Below are 18,468 nucleotides of genomic sequence, written 5' to 3' on the forward strand. Positions count from 1 at the left end.
ACATCGTCTTGCAGCACACATCATCCTGCTGCGCATATCATCATCACCGCACATCATCGTGCGGCGCACATCGCACATCATCGTGCAGTGCACATCATCTTGCAGCGCACATCTTCCTGTGGTGCACTTCATCCTTTGGAGCACATCATGGTGTGGAGCACATCATGGTGTGGCGCACATCGTCCTGCGCCGCATATCGTTGTGCAGCGTACATCATCCTGCGGTGCATATCATCATCACCGCACATCATCGCTCGGCACACATCATCCTGCACCGCACATCATCACCGCACATCATCCTGCAGCGCACATCATCCTGCAGCGCTCATCATCACCGCACATCATCCTGCCGTGCACATCATCCTGCGGCGCATATCATCATCACCGCACATCATCGCTTGGCACACATCATCCTGCGGCGCATATCATCACTCACATCGTCCTGCCATGCACATCATCCTGCTGCACACATGTCCTGCGCACATTATCGTGTAGTGTACATCATCCTGCGGTGCATATCATCATCACCGCACATCATTGCTCGGCACACATCATCCTTCACCGCACATCATCCTGCGGTTCACATCATCCTGCTGCGCACATCATCCTGTTTCGCACATCATCACCACACATCATCACACACACCATCCTGTGGCGCACATCATCCTGCGGCTGCTGGAGGTGTTCATGGTCGCCCTGACACCATGAACTTCCCAATCTTGGACCATGAGCGCATAGGAGACATCTGGAGCACAAGGACCACACACATATCCTGCATCCAGGTACATCTGCTTCACCTCTAACAGCTCGATTTCATCTCGTCAGAGCGCTAAACTTAACGTCCTGTCGACACCACATCCATGATCCTCCTGATGTCCCACTCTGCACCAGGACAGTGCTTTTAGTGTTGAATTAAACCATAGCACTAAAATCATTTAAATTACTACACACTGAACTGGAAAAAAATAATTCATATAGTTACAAAGGGCAAAACACACCTTTATTTTATGAAAAATACCTTTCCTACACTCACATTAAAATACATCACATTCATAAACTGAACAAACACAAATACATCAACAGCAGAAACTACAATGAAACTAAATGAAGAGTTGTCATATTTCCAAACTGATGGAGTACCTCCAGTTACATAATTTCTTATTAAACATTTTATAATCATATTTTTAAAGTTTGAAATAATGTGTAAGTATAAAGAGCCACTACTGTACACATAAATATTTTCAAGTATCGTTATCCAACTGACAAATATTTGACATGAGCATTCGGTTTACAGTCGGTCACAGTTGTCCATATAATCCAGCAGGGTAAAGAAGCTAGAGGACTTTGTATGGTTTCACACATCGTATTGTGGCTGTGCTCGGCGCAAAGTCAGTCACCCACAATCTGTTGAAAATAAAATCATGTCCAACAATGCAAATCAAATATATTGGAAGCAACTACGGTTGCAAAGGGGCAGAGACTTTCCGGTACATTTTCAGAAACGTTTCCATGGGAATATTCAGCTCGGGAATTTGGGGGATTAAAAAAAAATATATATATACGCAAATTAAACGCTGAGCAAAAAAAACATCATTCAAAACTCTATATTAAAGATGTATGGAATGCAGCACATGCTGCTCGGTGAATTGCAACCCTGCACTGTGCATTTCTCCATCACTTGTGCAGATAATTCCCAGCATCCTGCACACTACAGCAGCGCTATTGAGGCCAGCTGTAGTGTGCAGGACTAGTCAGGTAAGCTTCGATGATATTACTGGGGAAAATATATTAACATGCTGATTGAGGATTGTTCATCTGTCCATCTACCCTCTTTCTATTCATTTATCCATCAATTGTAAAATATTTTTAAAGACGAATCCAATTGTTTGGCCAACTATTTATATCTCTGGCATTGCATTAGTGTTTTTTTACAAGCTTTTTTCTCATCTTATTCTACAGAACAATTCTACGTGCACTATCTCATGTGTGGAGACATTTCACCCTAGCCAATGTAGAAGGAAAGGCTGTGTACATTTGCAAATACGATGCAAAGACCTATGTTAAGAATGACACAGATCCAGAATCATATAGTCAAGTGCCCAAAGTTTCCTCAGGGCTCAAATCAGCCTATGACAAAACAAATGTTTATATTTATGTTAATTCCCGTTAATTCCCATGGAAAGTTTCCATCTTTGAATATTCCTGGAATTTTGCAACCCTAGAAGCAACTCAACAAAAGATAATAGTGTTTTGAGATTAGAATATGTATGTGTATGTACACAGGCTTAAGTTGTCAGTGCAGTCAGTACATCATCATTTGACAGTGGGATAGAGCAATATATTGGTTGCCAAAAATGATGTGGTAAAGTTATCCTTATTGGAAATTGATAGTCTATCAGTTTATGACTGATTTCCTGAGTGGATTTGTAAAAGCGTGCTTACTGAGCCTTAATTCCAGAACGGTAAAGCAGTCCTGTACACAGCTGGTTACACATAATAACCACAGATCTGATGAAAATAAACTGTGATTAGGAGCTGCCAGCTGCCAGCTGCTGCCACAATTACTTTATTAACATAGGTCTGAATGGAGCACAACATGGGCAGCAACTGTTTAGAGGAATAAACAAGACCAATTTGAATATTTTCTGTTGTTTTTTTGGTCATACTGTAAACATCGTATAGTCTATGTGTGTACTGTATAGTACATACTTTTGGCCTCAATGGGTTGCTGTAGCAGATTTTATAATCAGGTGCATGTGTGACAACTGAAAATCTGGCAAACATAGCTCATGAATTCGATACTTTTGGGAAGGTAAACATTTTAAGATGCTGGATCATCTTTAATCGCATCAATATGCAAGGGGGAAATAAAATAACTGCCAATACTGTAGTTGACTTAATGGCTGCCTGAAAGGTAGGACATCCTCTATGGTGCTTTACAGGGAACATATACATTTAGTTACTGCGTCCCATGTGTCGATATGTTAGCATGGAGCATCAGATCAGGTACACGTGGGATTTTGTTTGTACTGTGGAATGGAGACGAGAACTAAGAAGGCATCAATGATTGTGACTTATTCAGATGTGGAGTGGGGTCGATCTGAAGTTGATAACGCCAGCGCCTCCTCGTAGCATTTTTATCCCAGCTGTTATCAATTCAAGCGTCAGTTTCTGGAGAGCAAACAAAAGAAGAGTGAGTGAGTAAACGTCTATAGATCTGCAGGACTCAAACACTCAAGCTAAGCTATAACAACATAGTTTATCTTGCTTCTCTTGGCTTATTAGGATGTGAATCTCAGTGGGAAAGGAGCTATATTGTCGAATCAAATCAAGTGTAAATTGCTCTTAACCATACTATTGGTAAAGCTTATCAGCAGCTTTTTCGACTTCAAAGATGCTACAAGCCACAGATCAGTTCACCATTTCATGATTTAAAGACACATACGCTGTGGACACCAGCAACGCAGCGGGAAATTCTCCGCTCAGACACTTTCTCAGCACAGAAATCTCTGGAGTGTTCAGGTGAGGGCTGGTGCAGCAGACAGAGGCAGGTTGTAACATTTACATTTGACTATGTAGATCACATGTTCTTCTCTATGACACATCCCTGTCCCAGTTCTTATCAGCCATAGCTTTCTAGACAACTTTGCCTGTGTCTTCTATGTGTATGATTCCACTTTTTCATCCTGAGATATTTGTATCTTTTAGTTTTATTAAGTTTTGTGACTGTCCCATGTTATAAACGTCATTGACACCTCCACTTGCTTGCAGTGAATCCTGCAGAGGAGATCTCCTGCTGTGTTATCACATGAGCTCATTCAGGCATCTATTTATGCTGTGATGTAATTTCTCGCTTTAACAGTTGCAGGAACTGTTTGGATAATGTATTTTAGTGAATTACAGAACACTTTGACATCGGACATTTAACAATTTCGTATATGTCCTAACTATTTCAAAAAGGTTATGTCTAGATGTGCTGAGATGAACTGAAACTATTTACCAGTAGCTGCAAGATCTGACATCAAATCTTTGGCTTAGTGCTTTGAACTAACATCCTATGAAATAAAAATGCATGCTTATGTTTAGAAGTTAATGATTTCCAACATCTAAGCTTAGCATGTTTGTATTATAACATCTGTACAGCACTTGCTGATGAGAAGGTCATTAGTTTAGCAAGTATTTTGTCATAAACAGAAGCACTGAACAAATTGAGATTTTGACCATTTGGTGGCGCTGGATGAAAAGTTATATGATCAGGAAAGTTATCACAATTTATCAACATGGACATTAAATGTGGAACAAATTTCTGGACCATCCCTTTAGTCTTTGAAAAATGTATTGCCAAATAAAAAATGTCAATCTCATAGAGGCATGGGATAAATCAGACTATCTCCAAAGCCATTGGGCACCAAAAGGTTGTGGCAATGCATGCAGAAGATGTTGATCTATTTCATTAAATGAGTGAAGCTGCTAGTGGCACAAGTCAAAAAGTCAGGAGATAGCTGTGAGAGCTCAATGCGTTGCACCTTAAGAAAACATAATGTGAATATACAGAACAGAAGCAAACAGACATGATTTGAAAATTTCTCCTGCCGAGAAATTTCGAATGGGTGCCTAGAATCTGCCGGTTCCAGACTAAATATTTTATTTTGGGGAGGGAAGAGAGACACTCTGTGTAAATTTGAGAGAGAGAGACCCAGAGTAGAGAGAGAGACCAAGAGAGAGAGAGAGAGAGAGAGAGAGAGAGAGAGAGAGAGAGAGAGAGAGAGAGAGAGAGACTGTGGAAAAATGTCTCTTCCGTTAAAAGTAATGATGGAGAAGGAGGAGAATTTATGAAATGAGAAGTACGTTTCTAAACTGCTCTTACGGACTCATTTTTTGACTCTAAACTATAATATAGATATGTACTTGTTCATCCAAGCCTTGTGATTCTCACAGTGTTTTCATTTGTTGGATAGGAGTTTTTTTTTTAATTAGAGCATTTTGTTTGGGACGTTCTCCTGATGTCTAATCTGTCATTCACTCTCTCCCACACCTGTTGTCATTAGTGAGTTACACACGTTGAGGGAGGGGCCATTGGGGAGAGGGGGACAGTGAGAGATTTATATTAACCACTTCAAAGGTGTTGGTCAACAGCATAGGTAGTCTAGTGGTTACAGAAGAGGGGTCAGTAATTCAGAGGTCGAGGGTTCAAGTCCAACTGAGGGCAGAACTTTAACATTGTCATTTTCTGTGTCTTTCAGAAGGGAAACTTTAAACTCTTTAAATACACAATTGTCATTGATGTTTAAGGTCAATTTAATTGGATCAGTGGGTTGAGCTGCTGACTCAATGATCCACTGTTTGTGAGTTCAAAACCATTAGCAACCAAAAATTACTTTTGAACAAATATATTAATGTGTATGCAGTGATAGTGATAGCGCCATCTAGTGGTCGGTGTGAAAATGAAGTTTGAGCCATCTGTCCCAAATTGGACACACTTCATCAGATGCCAGACCTGAACAGATATATTAGGGTGTATTCATTGATAGGGATAGCGCCATCTAGTGGTCAGTGTGAAAATGAAGTTTTAGCAATCGGTAAAGTTCTGCACTCAGTTGGACTTGAACCCTCAACCTCTGAGTTACTAAGCCTCTTCTGTAACCACTAGACTACCTATGCTGTTGACCAACACCTTTGAAGTGGTTAATATAAATCTCTCACTGTCCCCCTCTCCCCAATGGCCCCTCCCTCAGCGTGTGTAACTCACTAATGACAACAGGTGTGGGAGAGAGTGAATGACAGATTAGACATCAGGAGAACGTCCTGAACAAAATGCTCTAATTCAAAATCTATAACTCCTATCAGAGAAATTAAAACACCTTGAGAACCACAACACTTGGACGAACAAGTACATATCTATATCATTATTTAGAGCAAAAAAATGAGGCCATGCGAGCAGTTTAGAAACCTACTTCTCATTTCACTCAAACACTGTCATCAAACAAATACTTGTTTCTCAAAAACTATAAGTCCTATCTGGAAAATAAACACATTTTGAGAACCACAAGGCTTGACACTACAACCAGATATATTAATATATTTGTTCAAAAATAATTTTTGCCTTCTGTTGGTTTTGAAGTCACAACCATTGGATCACTGAGTCAGCGGCAGACCCACTAATCCAATCACATTGACTTTAGATATCATTGACAGTTGATTATTTAAAGAATTCAACAGTTCCCCCCTGAAAGGAAAAGAAAAAATTCAATGTTTGTGTCTTACCCACACCTGGACTTCAACACGCCATTTTGGGTTACTGTCCCTCTGCTCTACTAACTGAACGACCTGCAGTGCTGATTACCACCTGTGAAGTCTAAAAATAGATCTCACTGTCCCTTTTGGCCCCCCTCCCTCTGCGTGTGTGTGTGACTCTGATTACACCACCTGTGAAGTCTAAAAATAGATCTGACTGTCCCCCCTCCCCCTGTGTGTGTGACTCTGATTACGCCAGGTGCGATAGACAGTGAGGGGAATATCAGCCCTCTGGAGAACGTCCCGAACAAAATGCTTTAATTCAAAATCTATAACTCCTATCCATGAAATGAAAAGACCGTGAGAATCACGAGACTTGGACGAACAAGTACATATCTATATTATTGATTGAAGTAAAAAAATGAGGCCGTACGAGCAGTTTAGAAACGTACTTCTCATTTCATAAATTCTCCTCCTTCTCCATCATTACTTTTAATGGAAGAGACATTTTTTCACACTCTAGCACCGTTATCAAACAAATACTTGTTACTCAAAAACTATAAGTCCTATCTGGAAAATGAAAACATTTTGAGAATCACAAGAGTTTAGACTACAACCAGATATATATTTTTATTCGTGAGAGCTGAGAAATGGAGCTGTGGGAGCGATTTACGTTTTATTTTTCAGTTTTAATCTTTTCAGAAAAATCTTCAGAATTAACATGGGGCTCCAATGGGAGAAGGATCCGGAATTAATTCCTCGATTTTTCGATGTGTATATAAGCAAAGGTCCGAGAGATTTGAGAGTGACATGTCTGCGAAGGAAACAATCTCACCACCTCAAATATCTAAAAATCATGTCTGAGGACCTTCGTTTGGGGATTTGAGAGCAGTTTTAGTGCACCCGGGGTACCTCAAAACAGGTCATTTTCGCACTCTCGCTCTTTAGGGCGAGAGACCTTGAGTCCCATTTGTCGTTTTTGGTCGCGTTATCGCGATCTTTGAGGTAACTGTTGGACGAATTTCTTATAAAAGTAATAGCACACTATTCGACGTAATTCCGCAAGGTTATTTCCAGGTCTCGTGAATGTGCGTCAAAATTTGTGGGAGGAGAAGCATACCGAAATAAAGACGGAAGAAGATATAAGAATAATAAGCACCACGGAATAGTAATATGTAGTGCATTGCATGGCGGGTGGCACTAGGTGGCAGCCACTAGGCGGCACCCATAATAAGCACCACGGAATAGTAATATGTAGTGCATTGCATGGCACCCATAATTAACACATGTATTTAATGCATTGAAACATCTAATAACAGCACTCTTTGTTCTCGGTGTCTCAGTTTGAGAATTCTTACCTGAGCTGCAGCATCACAGGTCGTCCTCCAGATCAGACTGATGCCGCTTTATCTGGAAACACACAGGAAGACGCTCTTAACAAGACACTAGGTCAGGTACAACACATTTAGCAAGACTTCATCACAATCATCATCACCATCATCATCACCATCATCAACATCATCATCATCACCACAGCCTTATCTTCACAATGACATTGCTGATTACACACATAGTTGTTTATCCTTCAAAAAAATTCTAATTTGCACACACACACACATACAATGGTAATTGCAAACACACACTTTATCCACACACACTCCTGTCAGAGGGATGGTCTGTTCTCTGCGTCTGCTCAGAATAATGAGGCAGCTTCGCTCTGTCAGGCAGGTAGGAAGCCTGCAGGCTAATTCTATATCAATTAAGTTTCGTTGTAAAGAAACAGAAAGACTGAACACACCGTGCTCCACAAGGCTGATAATTCCAGCGAGGTGCTGAATACAAAGACCTACAAGGCAACAGTAAACACATCTTCAGCCACTACAGATTACACAAATTGTCTTTGGGACAGTGGGTGTGTGGAGATGTGTGAAACATGCTGTTACTGTAAAGACAGGAGAAGGGATGGTATCAGACAGCTAAAAAGGATCTCCTCAAATTGTACTTTGTCATTAGCTACAGTCTTCTTCACTTGTCCTTGTTCTTCTACTAAATCTGAACCAAACATCACACAGTCCATCGCAATATATTTTTTGAAGCTCTACCTAAGGCTAAAGGATTTCATTGGAACTACTAATCCTGTCTGGATTCAGCAAACGTAGGCATGCTGCTAGTACATCCTCACCTGTTGGTCAGTAGATACAGATGCATTGGACTTTAAAAAACAGTGACAGGCATTTTACACTTTTCTTTGACATTTGTATATTGATAAATATCTACATTATTTTATTGAGAAAATAATCAGCAAATTAATTTATAATATAAAATAAAAATGTCCCACACAGTTGTGCCCTGCAGTTAAAACATACAAACACAACTAACAGCAGCATTTCCTGATTTTGATGAGCTACAAGAAGCTGGTGTAAGTAATTGACTCTCCACTAGAGTGCAGACTAACATCAGCTTCTACAGCAATGCTGAGAGCCACAAGGCAGTAGTTGGGGTAATAATTTACCCCGCGGGGGAGTAGTTGAAGGTAACTATTGGAAAATCTGTGTGGAAAAATACCGCATGTACTAGTAGTTGTAGAGGTTTGGGTAGTATTGACTTAAGGTATATTTTTACCCTGTCGGGGTAGCAGTGGTATGTACTGTATATTATCCTGTGGGGGTATAGTTGTGGTATATACCAACCCTGTGGGGGTAGTAGTGGTATGTATTTACCATGTGGAGGTAGAAGTTGTATGTATTTACCCTGTGAGGGTAGTAGTGATATGTTTAACCTGTGGGGGTAGTATGGTTTTGGTAAATGGTTTGTATTTATATAGTGTTTTTCTAGTCTTGATGACCACTCAAAGCTCTTTACAGTATAGTTTGCCATTCACCTATTCACCAACACATTCATACAGTGCATCTATGAGGGGAAACTCAGGGTTCAGCATCTTGCCCAAGGACACTTCGGCATGCAGATGGGGAAGACTGGGATCGTACCGCCGACCTTATGGTTGGAGGGTGGTCGGAAGAATATACTTACGCTGTGGGGTTAGTAGTAGTGGTATGTATTTACTATGTGGGGGTAGTAGTGGTATGTATTTACCCTGTGGGGGTAGTAGTGGTGGTAAGGCAGCTGGTCGTCCTCGCTGGCCTCTCCTGGTTCAGGACTTTCTCTCTCTAGACTGCTGATTGAACTCCGGTGAGGAGAGCCTGACACACTGGGCTCCCTGCTCTGAGGACACTCTGACAAACACAGATACAAACAGAAGGATTAGCACCATTGTGAGGACCATATCCTGCAGACCTTGACTGAGAAAGAAAGCCTTAGTGTGGTTAGCTCTGCAGGGGTTTTGACTTTGCCATGAAAAGAACGTATGGTGATGCACTACTCTAAATAAATACAAAGGTTTCAGTCCATCCGAACACACACACTCTGCAGCATTTCCATTTAGTCAGATGCTTTCTTTGACACACAGTATTTCTTTAAACTGGTAATAAAAATAAAAAAACGACTTAACCTTTAGTTTACCGGTTTTTATCCTGGCTCTAATCTTATTGACTATTTTGATAATTTTGTTTCTTTTCATTTGACTCTTTTTCCATCTATAATGTTCTTAATTCTTATATATTTCTGCCCTAATGTTGTCTAATGTGTAATTCTTAAACTGCTTTAAATGTTTTCCTATTGTTGGCCTTCAATTCTTTATTTTTATGATGCAATGCACTTTGTAACTGTCTTTTTAAAGGTGCTATAGAAATAAAATTTGCAATTGTTATTATTGGTTGAGGTTAAACTCAGTTCATTGTGACCTTTTTATATACAGTCTCTGATTGTGACATGATTGATTAGAAGGACATCTTGGTATTTAGTGTTGTCATCATCCTCATCGACACTTCTTATGTTCTCCAAATTAACAAACCAATATCTACTGGGTTTCAGATGGAACTTGTGACGCTGCTGAGTTTATTTACCTGTCACTAGGCTGTCACTGAACTTTAAAGTAGCTTTATACTTTTAGTCGTAGAGGGTATTGATCTGAATGACTAAAAATCATGAAAATGCCATTTTGGATAATTCCCCTATTTTTTATTTCCAGAGTGAAATACACGAACACACACACACAGTTGACTGACAACAAGATAATTCCTGAGCTTTGAAGGGAAGCTTATGAAAGGTTATGAGGCCTGTCATAATCCACGCTCCACTGGTAGCAGTTTTGTCATTGAACCATTAGTCACAGATGCACTACGATAGAGTATCACATCTGATGGTACAGACACTTACTCCCCAGCAGAGCATTTGCAATAATACTCTTTAATTTAAAGTTCAGTTGGTCTCTGGCTGGATTAAACCTGGATCAGACTAATGTATGAATTTGATATTGTTCTTTTTAATAAAACTAAATTGCATTAATATTATATACTGTAAGAAATAATATCATGTAGGGCTGAACCATATGGCCTAAATCGATTATCGCGATATGCTTTGGCTATATTGTGATTAACGATATATCTCGATATTCTGAAATCTCCTCTAAATCGCTGTACAAATATTAAATTCAATGAGTAAATTCAATATATCGGCCACCCCTTATATATAGCCCTTTTCACCCTTAACTTCAGTGTGAAACTACACGACCATGCTCATAGTTTTTAGGTGAACGATGAACTGAACGGATCAGTTTCCAACTGTTGAGCGTGAATGGGAGCAATACCTCTTTTGCTGTAATAATGTCACCCTGGAACTGAAAAATAAATGGAAACTTCTCAGTTACACAGAGACATTGGTTTAGCTGACTTTATCGTCAAGGGGTGGCTGGGGATAGAAGGGTGGGAGAAGTGTCTGTTGAAAAACATTTTCTTGAGGAGTAGCTTATTTTTAAAAACAGAAGAAATGGGGATGCCTAAAGAACTGTCCAGAAAAAACAACAGCAGTGACACTAACAAACAAAACTGAATCCAGTGCAACAGCGAATTGACAGAGAGGATAAATAATAATAATAATTCATCACGTTCAGTCTGTACCTGAGCAGTCCTTCCTCTGTCTGTCCATTTTGTCCACACGGTCCAACAGGCTGTCGATCTGAACCTTGATCACTGTCAACTCCCTCTTTATGGCCAGAAGCTCTGTCATCTTCACTGCAGGGGGACAGAAAGAGAAGGGAATATATGGTGGATTAATATAGACAATATAGAAACAACATTATTTGCGGCCCCTTAGAAAATCATGTTCTTCCATTTTCAGCAGTTTGTCCCTATTCTGTTTTAACATGACAAAATCAAGTCATTCACGAAAATTTGGTCAGTTTAGTGTGGATCATGCTGATTGGCCAGCAAACTGTCCCTTTTTGGAAGAACTGTAACACCAACTGAGAGGCAGACCTTATCTCCCCCCCAGCAGCATTGCACCCCAGTAATGCTCTAAAGAGGCTAAATGAGAGAAAATACCGGCAGGAGGTTCAACATCTGGTGGAAGGCCTCAACAACCACATACAGTTGTGTCTACATGTCTATCATAGTTGGGACCATAATACCCCAAAACAACATGGAACATGCCATGTCATCCAGTGACCCCTGCACTCATCAAGCCTGTAGCCCTGCACCATCAACAACTCTCAGCATTGCACACCTACCTCTTTCAACTGCAGGAGCCTTCACGTTCGCTGTGCTCTCTAATGGATCACCAGTGCACCAACAGCTCACCAAACGACCCTGAAAACTACATCACCACTGAAAGCTTTTCGACCTCAGAAGCTAGCAAAGGCATTCTAATTTCCTTGTGATGGGGTGCAGTAAAAACTATTAAGGCTTGTAATAAACTAGTATAAACAATTCTTATTTGCTATGCACTATTAACTCTAATTGCGAGCGCTGATAGGCTGAACTGGATTATAGCCAGGTGGAGAGCCTGGCGGTAGAGAAGCGTTTAATGAAGAAACCATCTGGTGCCCCACCCAATCCGCCTTTTCTCCAGTACCCTGGGGACCCTACCAGTGAGACGAGCCACTATACAGGCAGGAGATTACATGAACAGGGATTTTAAAAAGGAAACATCCTGGAGTGCTTCAGGTTTGCGGATTTAAGATTTTAAAAAGGACAATATAATATTAGAGTCGCAAGTGTTTATATATGTGAACACAGGATCCCAGTCTCTTGTACAGGTTTGAAGTTTAAAAGCCACTGGACAAGGTTAATTAAAATACAAAAACATAACCAAAAAATATAAATCTTCGGTGTGAAGCTTTGATATGATCCATTCAATTATCAGGAAAGTGCAAAATTTTGTAATTGACAGAATGGACTCCATCTATCGTGGTGATCACTGGACAAGATGTGGCTAAAAGTTGAGATTAATTTAGACTTGTTTATAAGACTTCACTTTGAGAAGAGAACCGGAAAATCAAGAATGTAGTATAAAGTAATCATTTCATTTTAAGGCTTTTGAACAATCAAGGGGGTGCTTTCTATTGGGTTTAATTAATGATTTCCTGCAGTCATAGTGGATGGTTATGGCTGTGGTTTCAGAAAAAAATGCACAGGGATAGTTTATTATTGGATTCTATGGATACGGGGGGGTTGGGGATTGACTGGCCTCCAGCAACATTTGGCACTTAGTGCCTCATTCAGATGCAGCGCTTATGAAGGAGTATTGTTGATGTTGTGGCCCTGCTTGAACCAGAAAAATTTAAATGGCTACGAAGTGTCCATGAGTTGACAAAATTACAGAGAACCGTAGCAGACCAGATTAATGATATAACATTACATTACATGTCATTTAGCTGACGCTTTTGTCCAAAGCGACTTACATTTTTAGTACACTAAACATTTATGAGGGGCCACTTAGGGGTTCAGTATCTTGCCAAGGACACTTCGGCATGCAGATGGGGAAGAGTGGGGTTTGAGCCGGCAAGCATTTCATGTTGGAGAACGCCCGCTCTACCCCCTTGGCCACACCGCCCCTTATAGCATATATAGCATGATATATTGAAGATAGACTGTAAAGACACTACAAGACATTTCCAGTTTTTCTCTCTGGTTGGAGGATTTGTTTGAGACATCATCATCATCATCACTGCCATCTGACATCAGATTACTCGCAATAAGAAAAATTCAATTCCAGCAATCGCATCAGAGAGCTTAGTTTGATATATGTGTTCGATAATTTATGATGGTCCTCGAAGGCTTTTTAATTATACACAATGATAGGTAAGTGTCTCCTCACCCTGGCATTGTTGTGTAGGGATAACTTATGTTGCTACATTATATATTGCTCTGCAGCATAATCTTGAATATTATGACTTTACATTTATTAGTTTGAAATATAGTATGAAACCGCAACATAACTAGTGAATTGCGAGAAAAACATGCAATATTTGTCTTTAAAATGAGGTATCTTAAATAGAACGACTAAAGACAAATACAAGTTCTGTACCTCAAAGTAGTTTAAAATTAATCTTACTTTCCACCAAAAATGTTTGTCACACCAAATGTTTCCATTTGTCAGAAAGATGTGAGCTGTATGTGTTGGTGCTGAACACTGCAGCGACCCTGACCCTGAACAGGTGGAGAGTGTGAATAAAGCATCTCTTACGTTTGGCTTTTTTGCTGCTGGAGGCAGGGCTGAGTGTTTTGTTGGACCTGCTGGATGCTCTGTTTCTCCTCATCCTCAGAGCTGCTGTGGAGGAGGAAGAGGAAGATGAGGAGGAAGGTCGGGGCCTCTTGATGGGACTGGGATCCACTGGGACAGAGGATGGGACACGCTGGTAGTCGAATACCCTGCAAAAAACCCACATGTAAGTTGGAAACACACAGACAAACAATAGGAATGGGACGATATATGATTTTACTGCACATCACTAAAAAACTCTCACAATAAGTTTATCATGATATCTTTCTTTCATCAGGATAACATGAACATGCCAACATTTTTGAACACATTTGTTTCTTCCCAAAATGTAAGGTTAAGTGATTTGTGTGTGTGTATGTGTGTGTGTGTCCTTGGCAAAATATTATTGCACCATTGTGCAATTGTCACCTTTATTGCAATAATGTTGTCAGTCCCAATTATTTTGCCAAGGACACACACACACTCTCTCACACACATTCACACACAAACAGGTTGTAGACAAACTTTTTTAATGCGCCTCTGCCTGAGGCTCTGCCATTTGTGCTTGTTTGTATTTTGACTGTTTTATCACTGTAATGAAGTGGGGCTTTATGTTTGTAACAGAGTGAAGAGCAGTTTGGTTTGTGGCTGAGCCAGTGAAGTTATTTATACAAAAAAAATTAAAAGTTTTATAATAAATAATTTAAGTTTTTTAGCTTTTACTATGGACATTTTTTGTTACTCAAAGACATATAAATCGAATACAAGGTGTGTAACTTCTTTTCTCTTAGGCATGAGTGATTAATACCATACATACCAATACAGATAAGCCTGTTGTTACTTTGTTTTTGTGTTAAAAGTCCAGCTCTCCAACACTTTCTGATGTCCCTACTTTATCCAATTCTGAAGACTGAAGATTTTGTAACTGTCTGTTTTAGTGGTGGATTAATCAACATTTTGTCCTTTCCTGCGAAATTGCGGCAGAAGGCCGGTGAGAGGTCAAATAAACCATACAGTGTCTGTATTTGTTCATGATGATTAAAGAAAATGTCATCCATTTGTTTGTGATAGATAGATGTTTTAAATAGATTTTAAACAAGCATGGAGCTCTGTGGCCGTAGCTGGATGACAAAGTAAGCAACTGCCCAGGGTCGCCAAAAGCCCCATTAATGACTAATGACTATATTTACCTGAGAGGGAAAAGCCCCACAGAGCTAGAAATCCTAAATAAAACATGTAAAAAAAAACATGGTGGGCCAAGGAAGATCACTGGGGCAATTTAATTTGTCATCACAGTAACTGGCATTCTATTGGTTGGGGAATTTTGACAGAGTTGTTGCAAATCAGCAGATCCAAGCACAAGCAGGGTATGTGAGAGCATAACAAAATCTGATTGTCAAATCAATACGCCATATCAAACCACGCTCTTGAATAAAGACATTGGGAAAACCCATACATCTATAACAAAAAAATACTGGACAGATTTTCATGATCATTGATGAGGGGATGAGGGGATGCACATGCGAGCACATGAATATCACTGTCACGCACAACAGATTCCGAATGACAGTGAAACAGAAGTTCTAAAATGAGAGAGAGAATTGCAATCCATGCCACAATAGCAGGTGTCGGCAACCCGTGGCTCTGGAGCTGCATGCAGCTCTTCAGCCCCTTTGCAGTGGCTCCCTGTACAGTGTTGTGCGTGTTGTGCATATTTTTCACTAGCTCAGAGAGTCACACACAGGGAGATCAAAGCTCATTCAGTGACTTACCGGCTGCTTCTTTACAGTGGAAACAGTGAAAACACAGTTTCTCTGGTCAAAGCTGCTCAGAGATCAGCGCTGGAGCTTCTTGATCAGAGCAGAAGCTGCAGTTAGTTTGCCTCCAGTTTGACCTGCTCTCACTTTTTTTTTAAATATTTCGTCAACCTAAATATGCGTCACATCCTATTATGTCTCTGGCCTGGTGCTTTTCCCTGCTGGTGGTATAGTTTCTGACCCCGAAAATAGAGAGATTAATTATGTGTGGACAGATTCATTTGCTTTCGCTGCCCAACGCTGCTGGCTTATCTGTATGCTTGATATATGGTGAGGAATTAGCAATCAACAAAAAATGTAATGTCGAAAGACTTTTCTAGAGCAAGCACATAGCATTTGCTGAAAAGCAACTGGAGAAGAGTGAAAAAGCATAGTTCTGTGTTTCATTTATTTCAAAGTAGGCCTTCAAATACCAATGTATTTAGTTCTCTTCTTCATAAGAGTTTGGTGTTTTCCTTCGTTGTAACAGGTAAAAATAGCAATAAATTGTCAACAGATTTTTTTATTGTCGTTCTATCATATAATAAATGCAGCAAACTATAGATTTTATATATATTGTGTAACTATATATATATATATAACTTTAAAGCTGTGTTATCAAAAATGTTTTGCGGCTCCATGCAGATTTAATTTGGGGGAAGAGGGGGCAGAATGGCCCCATCAATAGTAAAGGTTGCCTACCCCTGGCCTGCACTAGCGTATACATGCACAACTGCAGCTGGAATTATGAGGTCTGGCAGTCTATATGGTTGGCAAAAACGAATGGGATGATAGCGTGAGCTCATGATAGCTTCGAGCTAGCGCACAGCAAATAACATACCGCTACAGAGCAAAACACCAAGTTAAAGATCTCTTATGTTACTATGAGAAGTGTAAAATAATATTTGGTTAATTATGAAACTGTGGCAAGTCAAATTATATGTGACGTGATAGGAAATCAGCCTTGGCAGAGATCTTAATACTCAGAGCCCAGGCAGTTGAAAATGTGGCATCTGATCTGGATGGCGGATCATAATCTTGCTGGCTGCTGACCATAGACTATGATTGCAGCAGGACTACTTGACATACAGTATTGAAGTTATCCTTCAAAATATTTACCCTCATCAATGCTGCTAAAAACTTTAATCTTGATGATGTTTTCCTACACCTGACATCTATTGCACTTCTGTCCATCCTGGGAGAGGGATCCCTCACATGTGGCTCTCTCTGAGGTTTCTAAGTATTTTTACCCTGTTAACAGGGTTTTTAGTAGTTTTTCCTTACTCTTGCTGAGGGTTAAGGACAGAGGATGTCTCACAATGTTAAAGCCCTATGAGACAAATTGGGATTTGTGAATATGGGCTATACAAATACAATTTGATTGATGATTGTTTAGGAGTAAAGTGAAAAGTTAATTTACTGTTCATCAAAACATTTTGTTAAAGTTTTTTGTTCAGTATAACAACGTTTTTTATGATCACTTTTCAAAATATTAATCACCCAAAGAAATCCAAAACCTTTTTTAAAAAAAAATCTTACATTTCAACTAAAAGGGCAAACTAAACAAGCATTCCTCCGCCAAGATGATTGCCAATGACACTATGTCAAAAGAGTGTTGCCCATTCATTATTTAGACTGTGTAATATTGGAATTTGTCCAGCTACCTTTTTATTATGAACCAAAATCTTTTTTTACCCTTCTCACAAGAGAGCTCTAATTTGGTGTTTTGCTCTGTTGCTGCATTTGATAGTTAGTTGCAGTGCCCAGTGTCTGTTTTAAACATTTTATTGAAGAATTCTCATTATTATATCTTTATTAGGTTCCTTATTTCGCCACCTTCCACCCTGCCAGGAACTTTCATTGAAATTGGTTCAGTAGTTTATGGGTAATACAGCTAACTAACACACAAGCAGTTGATGATGAAAATATCACCTCTTGGCAGAGATAAAACTTTTCTTTTATGTATTATCAGTGTTGGACAGTATCTACTGTTATAAATTATACCCACGTACTGTACTTAAGGACTTTGACTTTAGTGAGCACAAGGAAGATGAAACTAATTAATTTCAACAACCGTCGATATTTGAATACTGCTTGAATGTATTTGGATCCCTGGTGTGAAAATGATTTATCCCAAAAAAAGAGACAACCCCTACTGATTTAATTTCATTGAGAAACCCCACATTGCATCTTTTCATTGCTTCCTGCATTTAGTCATTTTTCGAACAGGTTCCAGTGGCGTGTTGGGGACGTGTTTTCTCCCACGGTTGTTTCTTTCTGAGAGAGTGTGATGTGCAGTGGCGGAGAGCTGATTGACAGCTCCAATTTGAAGAAGTGAGCGATGGAGGAGGTGATCAGGAGGTCTTTCCTCTCCCTGGCAACCTCTGCTGTCTATCAAGATAGCCATCTCCAGCTGGAGGAGGACTGACTGCAGGGGACACATGAATTCACTTCATATCTTCCACCAACACACATATACACATTTAAAAATGACTAAAAACACACCTGAATGCACCCACTCATTTCATTTTCAAAGATGAGTTAGTGGCATGGAAACTGGATTTACACTTCAAAGGCCTGGGCATTACTAAGGTATAGGCCATGAAAAATATGTCGAGGGGATTTTCAGGTTAACACCTGAAATGAAAGATTACATGCTCTGTGTATTGGGAATCCTCCATTTGCCCGGTTTCATGAAAATAGATTTTTGATGAGCTTGATTCAGTCTGGATTCTGCTGGATTTTAAGATTTGCTCACAATACAACCTTCATTTACAAAATATCTCTGTCCAGGTTAGGTGACGATCTATCAAACAAGCATTTTCAGCCAGTAGGTGGTGAGT

The 18,468-nt window shown here is 39.8% G+C and overlaps 1 protein-coding gene across 1 annotated transcript in view; it reads right to left on the reverse strand.

Annotated features, from left to right (window-relative positions):
• Window positions 1–982: 982 nt before the first annotated feature.
• LOC133955393 (RNA-binding Raly-like protein) overlaps window positions 983–18,468 on the reverse strand; it is a 62,361-nt gene continuing 44,875 nt past the window's right edge. The window contains exons 4-8 of the mRNA XM_062390216.1: window positions 13,815–13,999; window positions 11,249–11,362; window positions 9,327–9,466; window positions 7,592–7,643; window positions 983–3,170 (exon numbers count right to left, since the gene is read on the reverse strand). Of these exons, the coding sequence (XP_062246200.1) occupies window positions 7,605–7,643; window positions 9,327–9,466; window positions 11,249–11,362; window positions 13,815–13,999 (478 nt within the window). The 3' untranslated portion in view covers window positions 983–3,170; window positions 7,592–7,604. The remainder of the gene's footprint in view (window positions 3,171–7,591; window positions 7,644–9,326; window positions 9,467–11,248; window positions 11,363–13,814; window positions 14,000–18,468) is intronic.

This window comes from Platichthys flesus, chromosome 6, assembly GCF_949316205.1.
Source record: "Platichthys flesus chromosome 6, fPlaFle2.1, whole genome shotgun sequence".
In the NCBI taxonomy this organism is placed as follows: domain Eukaryota; kingdom Metazoa; phylum Chordata; class Actinopteri; order Pleuronectiformes; family Pleuronectidae; genus Platichthys; species Platichthys flesus.